The 8525-nt window shown below is 36.8% G+C and overlaps 1 protein-coding gene across 1 annotated transcript in view; it reads left to right on the forward strand.

Annotated features, from left to right (window-relative positions):
* The first annotated feature begins 616 nt into the window (after window positions 1-616).
* The window catches only part of LOC106871623 (uncharacterized), an 11399-nt gene continuing 3490 nt past the window's right edge, over window positions 617-8525 (forward strand). Inside the window, exon 1 of the mRNA XM_014918191.3 lies at window positions 617-2067. Within this exon, the coding sequence (XP_014773677.1) occupies window positions 747-2067 (1321 nt within the window). The 5' untranslated portion in view covers window positions 617-746. The remainder of the gene's footprint in view (window positions 2068-8525) is intronic.

Below are 8525 nucleotides of genomic sequence, written 5' to 3' on the forward strand. Positions count from 1 at the left end.
AAAAGGAAAAAGTTTTTTTTACCAAGAACCTGAAAAAAGTTGGTAACTGCTATACCATGCTCACTATTGATTTGTGTAATTTGAAAATGATTATTGCTTCAATTTCAAAGATATGACATCACAAATATGACTAATTAGGCACAATTTCAATCATTCAAATCGTCATATTTCCTAAAATATTCACCTAAATTTCACAAATGAGATATCAAAATGTCTCTTTTTGGATGCTCTCCAAGATGAAGTACAGTAGAAATTACATTAAATATTTTCAAAAATTTAGAATGATACCTACTTGAAGGTTCCTGTACATCTTCCACATACAAACACCACTTCTTCTGTTAATGACATTTCGTCTGTCTTTACACTTTGAGTTAAAATTCTGCTGAGGCTGACTATTCTGTTCATCTTTTGGGGTTGATAAAATTAGTACCAGTGAAGTATTGAGGTCAATGTAATCAACTTACCCTCACCCGATTATAATAAAGTGTTCAAAGCATGAAATACAAAGTCTACAATAGCATTCCAGTTTTATATTCGTTTATGAAGTTTGCACCTTTTGTTTTTATACCAATTTTACCTTTTCCATTAACCATGTTGTCTAATTTTATTGCAGGAACTTTGAAATGATGTATGATTGGACACAATTAAAGAGTAGCTGCTGCAACAGTTCCAGTTTACCATTTCTGAACCTTTGTTGAAAGTGAAAAAAGGGAAAAAGAAGAAAATAAGCATTTGGTTGGATAAATATGAAGTCCAGTGGTGATCATTGTATTATTTTGTCTGATTCCAGTTCTGAGTGGAGTTCTCTACCTGATTTAACAGAGCTTTCAGATACAGAGGATCTGTTTCTGTCTAGATTTAACCAACCAAAATCTTGTACAGGGACTAAAATTGGACCTGACTTTGTAATAGAAGTTGATGATGACTCTGATAATCAAGAAAATGATGTTATTTTGATTGAGGATACAAATGATGACACCAAAAATTCTTTTTGTACAATACCAGAAAGGAAACCCAACACGAACTGTGTAGTGGATGCTTATTTTCCAAGACAGAATATAATCAAAAAATGTTTGTTTGTTCCTTATTTATTTCAGTCTCCGTCAACCGATGTGATAAAATATGGTAAAAGCTTACAACTTCAGTCTTTGTTGTCTATGACACTTATATGTTCATACGTTGAAGAAGGGACTGCATTCGCCAATTATACATCTTATATTACTGATGTTTTATATAACTGCAAACCTGATATTTCCGTTTCCAAAAACTTATTTAAATTACTTATATCAATCAACTCTGATAAATCTCACAAAATGAATGAATTTCTTCATTTGTCTTCTTCTGAAATCTATCGACTTCTTAATGTTATTTGTCACCGTTACCCAGAAAACATCAGGTTCGTCTGGTCTGAGTTTTCAGAGATAGCAAAGGCGACACCAGTGTCATTAATTAACTTGTTTTTGGTTGTTGAACTTTGTCTAAGTGTTTTTGAATCTGAACTGAATGAAATTGTTTCCTCAAAAACCACTGAAATAAAAAAGTTCCAGACTTATAAAATACTTGCCAATGAAGAAGCTCATTCCTCTGTTAGGTGCATAATTACAATGTTGAAATATTCTTTTAATATTTTACAAGAAGAAAGTTCTGATGTGTTAGAAATTCTAATTCATAAATTGCAAAAATTACTAGAAATTTCTGTATATATTAGTTGCAAAAGTATTTCAATGGCTGAACATGTTGCTAAACATCTTGTCAGTTTATACAATAACCTTCCTCAATTGAAATACCGTATCAAATTGATTACATCTATCAAATCAGAGTTGATACGATTTAAAATGATGGAAAATATTTTGGTATTGTATTATGATAGCATAACGTTACAATGGGATGATATGCCTGTTTCTTTTACTAGTCTAGCAGAATGTTTCTTTCAGGCCTTACCACGGAAGAATTCTATGTTTAGTACTTATAGCGACATTGAAGTTATATCATACCATGAACAATCTTGTGAAGAACTTATCATGATCATATATTACACAGTCAACAGCTATATCCTTTATTTACAACGTAAGTCAAGCATATTTTTTTGTTCTTTTTGTGTGTCCATTTGCTATTTATTTATGTTATTATTTAGAACCAGGTCAGTCTTCATTGAGCAGGTCTGTGATAAATGTCGTTCCAGCTGTGATCATTCTGTCTTAGGATTAGTAAGTATAATGCTAATTACAATGGCTATGTAATAAGAAGCTTGCTTCCCAACCACATTCCAGGTTCAGTCCCACTGCATGTCACCTTGGGCAAGTGTCTTCTACTTGAGCCTCGGGCCGACAAAAGCCTTGTGAGTGGATTAGGTAGATGGAAACTGAAAGAAGCCTATTGTATATATATTCGTGATTGAACCAAATTCGATGACTGGCACCTGTGCCAGTGGAGCGCTAAGAGCACCGTCTGAGCGTGATCATTGCCAGAGTAGCCGTCTGGCTTCCGTGCTAGTGGCACGTAAATAGCTCCATTTGAGCGTGATCGTTACCAGCGTTGCCTTAATGGCACTTGTGCTGGTGGCACGTGAACAAAACATTCAAGCGAGGTCATTGCCAGTGCTGCTGAACTGGCTCCTGTGCAGGTGGCACGTAAAATATACCATTTTGAGCATGGCCGTTGCCAGTACCACCTGAGTAGCCTTCATGCCGGTGGCACGTAAAAGCACCCACTACACTCTTGGAGTGGTTGGCGTTAGGAAGGGCACCCAGCTGTAGAAACTCTGCCAGATCAGATTGGAGCCTGGTGCAGCCACCTGGTTCGCCAGTTCTCAGTCAAATCGTTCAACCCATGCTAGCATGGAAGGCGGATGTTAAATGATGATGATGATGTTGATATATCTATTTGTTTGTTCCCCCACCATCACTTGAGAACTGATGTTGGTGTGTTTTTGACCCCCCCCCCCCAACTTATAATTTAGCAGTTCGGCAACAGAGAATGATAGAATAAGTACTAGGTTTATAAAGAATAAGTCTTGGGGTTAATTTGTTCGACTAAAACCCTTCAAGGCAGTGATTTAGCATGCCAGCAGTCAAATGACTGAAATGTGTAAACGAATAAGAAAATTATCTGGAACTACAGTATTTAATGTTTTCATTCTTTTGTAAGATGTGAAAGTTTCACTGTTGGTATTACATGTACGTTTATATGTTGTGGGGGGAGAGGGGTTAATTGAGGTGGTAAAGTTGTTGGCACTCCGTCGCTTACGACGTCGAGGGTTCCAGTTGATCCAATCAACGGAACAGCCTGCTCGTGAAATTGACGTGCAAGTGGCTGAGCACTCCACAGACACATGTACCCTTAATGTAGTTCTCGGGGATATTCAGCGTGACACAGTGTGACGAGGCTGACCCTTTGAATTATAGGCACAACAGAAACAGGAAGTAAGAGTGAGAGAAAGTTGTGGTGAAAGAGTACAGCAGGGTTCGCCACCATCCCCTGCTGGAGCCTCGTGGAGCTTTAAGTGTTTTCGCTCAATAAACACTCACAACGCCTGGTCTGGGTATTGAAACCGCGATCCTATGACCGCGAGTCCGCTGCCCTAACCACTGGGCCATTGCGCCTCCACGGTCGTAAAGTACAGACACAAAAACAAGCATTCTTAAAAATTCATATAACCTACTAACAGATAATATATATAAATGCAGACACGTTGAGTGATTAAAGGTTCACTCAGCAACCATGTAATTTTGGGCTTTATTCTGCTGTGGAGCATCTTGGACAGGTATTTTCTACTACAGATATTGATTGACTAATGACTGCAGAAACTATGCGGAAGCCTGACATGTATGTACATGAATATATGTTTCATCAGTTGTACAATGGCTTCCTGAAAATGTTAAACTTTAACTAATATATATATATATATATATATATATATATATGTGTGTGTGTGTATCATCATCATCATTTAACGTCTGTTGTCCATGCTGGCATGGGTTGGACAGTTTGATCAGAGCTGGTAAGCTGAGGGCTGCACCAAACTTGAGTCTGATTTGGCATGGTTTCTAATGCCAACCACTCTGAGAGTGTAATAAGTGGCGAGGCAGTCAGAATTTTGGACATATCTTTATTAGCACTTTTGTTCATCTAACCGAACTCTTAAAAAAAAATTGGTTCAACTTTTCTTGAAGAGTTCAGTTAAACGAATGAAAGTGTTAATAAAGAATTATCTGAAATTCTGACTGTCTCTTTTTTCTTAATATGCAATGTCTGTACACCACTTCAAACACCCTATACATCGTCATCATTTAATGTGCATCTTCCATGCATGCATGGGTAGGACGGTTGACAGGAGCCGGCCAGGTAGAAAAATGACTCTCGGCTACATACATACATACATATATATATATATATATCTACACACACACACACACACATATACAGTGTATATGTATATTACATGTATGTATGTATGTAACATATGTATCTGTATTTGTGTTTGTATATATGTTTTTACATATATGCATTTATACATGTGTATATAAATGTGTATGCATGTATTTGTACACATTTGTATGTGTGTATATATGTATATGTGTGTATATATATATATATATATATATATATATATATGCTTATGTGTATGTATTTTTATACATATGTATATTTGTATATATATATATATATATATATGTTTGTGTATATGTATGTTTATGCGTGTGTACATATATATATGTTTGTGTATCATCATCATTATCATTGTTTAACGTCCACTTTCCATGCTAGCATGAGTTGGACAATTTGACTGAGGACTGGCAAACCAGATGGCTGCACCAGGCTCCAATCTGATCTGACAGAGTTTCTACAGCTGGATGCCCTCACTAACACCAACCACTCTGAGAGTGTAGTGGGTGCTTTTACATGCCACCGGCATGAGGGCCTGTCTGGTTGTACTGGCAACGGCCACGCTCAAATGGTGCTTTTTACATGCCACCTGCACAAGAGTCAGTCCAGTGGCACTGGCAACGACCTCGTTTGAATGTTTTGTTCACGTGCCAGTAAGGCAACGCTGGTAACGATCATGCTCAAATGGTGCTTTTTACCTGCCACCGGCATGGAAGCTAGACAGCTACTCTGGCAGTGATCCCACTCGGATGGTACTGTTAGCGCTCCACTGGCATGGGTGCCAGTCATTGAATTTGGTTCAATTTCGATTTCACTTGCCCCAACAGGTCTTCGCAAGCTGAGTTTAGTGTCCAATGAAGGAAGGTTGGCATGGGTGCCAGTCGTCAAATTTGGTTCGATTTCAATTTCACTTGCCTCAACAGGTCTTCGCAAGCAGAGTTTTGTGTCCAAAGAAGGAAAGGTACGCATAAGTGGGCTGGCTATACCCCTGGTAAAAGCCACGGGTTATGGTCTCACTTGTCTTGCTGGCTCTTCTCATGCACAGCATATTTCCAAAGGTCTCGGTCACTAGTCATTGCCTCGGTGAGACCTAATGTTCGAAAGTCGTGCTTCACCACCTCATCCCAGGTCTTCCTGGGTCTACCTCTTCCACAGGTTCCCTCAACCGCTAGGGTGTGGCACTTTTTCACACAGGTATCCTCATTCATTCTCGCCACATGACCATACCAGTGCAATCGTCTCTCTTGCACACCACAACTGATGCTTCTTAGGTTCAACTTTTTGTATATATATACATTTATGTGTATATATGTTTGTGTACATATATGTTTATATATATATATACTCTTTACTCTTTTACTTGTTTCAGTCATGTGACTGTGGCCATGCTGGAGCAAATCGACTCCAGGACTTATTCTTTGAACGCGTAGTACTTATTCTATCGGTCTCTTTTGCCGAAGCGCTAAGTTACGGGGATGTAAATACACCAGCATCGGTTGTCAAGCGATGTTGGGGGGACAAACATATACATTTATATATATATATATATATATATATATATATATATACACATATACAACAGGCTTCTTTCAGTTTCCGTCTGCCAAATCCACTCACAAGGCTTTGGTTGGCCCGAGGCTATAGTAGAAGACACTTGCCCAAGGTGCCACGTAGTGGGACTGAACTCGGAACCACGTGGTTCGTAAGCAAGCTACTTACCACACAGCCACTCCTACGCCTACACATATATATATATATATATATATATATATATATATATATATATATATATATATATATATATATATATATATATATATATATATATATATATATATATATATATATATATATATATGTGTGTGTTTATGTATATACATATATATATCTCCGTTTTTGGCCTCATCGTGCACCATGGATCCACATACTCCTGACTCTGCCTGGAGCAGCGTTACATTTTCAGTCTACAAACACAAACTCCTTTCGAACTCAACACAACCCCCTCCTCTTAACAACTGTCTCTACACCCTCCCTAAAAAAAGCATCTTTTTATTTTATTTTATTTTATTTTCTCTTCTCTTATACCCACTTACTTTTTTTACACTGTTACCTTTTTGCGATTTTTTATCGTTTTTTTTTCCATTGAATTTTAAAACTTTTTAATTGTATTGTTTTATAATTGTATTAATTTCTATTTTATCCTTTTAATTTTAATTTTTTAATTTTATATTGTATGTTATTTTTTGTATTTTCTATTCATTTTTCATTTTTACATCTTGTACCCTTCCCCTCCTTTTCCCCCTTTTCAGTCACTCTTATTTTATATTTTATTTCTGTATTCATGTACACATACATACACACGCATACATATACATATGCACGTACATGAACGCACATATGCCTCCTCACACACCACACACATACACACACACCTGCACACTCTTGCGCGTACACACTCACACATGTGCACAGGAATGCATATATACCTCCGCACACACAATCCCACGTACACACTCACATACATGCTCATACATACATGCACACATACACGCATGCGCACAAACATAAATGCACATATACCTCACACACAACATGCACACAGACACGCACATATACACACGCACTCACAGGAAAGCAAAAGACGAATGATCATGATAATCAGTCCGCTACTCTAGCCTAGTTGTTACTACTCCCCAATGTAGGATTCCTCACCATACAGGTGACAGGCACAGCTGTAAGATGCATTACGGATCTATAGCAATTGGAAGGGCATGACCCAATTGAAATAACGTGTGACGCTTGGAGTAAAGGGAAATGAAAGTGTCGCCTCTGGAGTTTGCAAATGACCACTATACCGATAGGTAACTGTGCAGAAAAAATTTATAATCGATAAATGTCTTAGAACAACCAGTCACTCATCTGGGAAGGCCTTGAAATCAATGTTATCAACTGGGGACTATGTGTGTCGCAGTGATAATAAAAAGACTGAAAGGAGGTCTGCAACGAAATAATTTTACTCAACACTTTGCAAGTGAATCAGTGGAAGCAAAGATGTGTCTCATTTACTTGACAATTTATGCACCACATTGCAGAAATCACAATGTAAGTATACCTGAAAGGATAGTCTTACACTGTTGTACCGTTGAATTACAAATAATGCTCATCTGTTATGGTCGGGTGACCCTATAGCTTCCAATGGTACAACTGTATTCGTCTTTGCTTAGGAAAAATGACTAAATTGTGGGTGTGAAGTCCCCATGAAGGGGTCTTTGTAACTTCTAAGAAGAAGAAATTTTAGAAACATTACTTTATTTGTGTGTAATATGTATGGTTAAAATTTCATCAACATCAAAAATATATGAATTTTCATGGGTGTTATGGCCGTTATGCATAGAATATAATTTCCAAATTTCATAAAGATACATTCAGTACTTTGACGTAATTTTGGATAAGAAAACAAATGACTAATGTGTGTGTTTGTGTGCATGTGTATGTGTGTGTGTGATGGGTGTATATATGTATAGATATCTGTATGCATGTATATATATGTATATATGTGTACATATTACATGTACATCTATATATATACATCTACACAATCTATACATATACGTGTACATATACATCTATATGTATACATATACATCTCTCTCTCTCTCTCTCTCTCTCTCTCTCTCTCTCTCTATATATATATATATATATATATATATATATATATATATATACATATATATACACCATTAAAGTGAAAGTATCTGTCATTACAGTATCGAAATGTGATTGTTTCAGTTAGTGGAATAGTTTCATTTTTAAAGTGAAAGTATTTGACATGAGTGTTTTTGTTTCACTTTTGACACGTAATACTTAAATAGTGGAGGAGATATTATGTTGCTGTAGGCTCGAACTATGCAAGAAGTTAATAATTTTTTTGACTAAAACACAACTGGTACCCTAAGTAAGGCATGTGTAAAATTTGAATGAAATTGGTTGTGTAGTTCTCGAGTTTTAGGGATTCACACAGACACACACGCATTCTCATTTTAATATATATAGATGTATGTATATATATCATCATCATCATCATCATCGTTTAACGTCCGCTTTCCATGCTAGCATGGGTTGGACGATTTGACTGAGGA

Source organism: Octopus bimaculoides, chromosome 2 (assembly GCF_046866305.1).
Source record: "Octopus bimaculoides isolate indiv1 chromosome 2, ASM4686630v1, whole genome shotgun sequence".
Classification (NCBI taxonomy): Eukaryota; Metazoa; Mollusca; class Cephalopoda; order Octopoda; family Octopodidae; genus Octopus; species Octopus bimaculoides.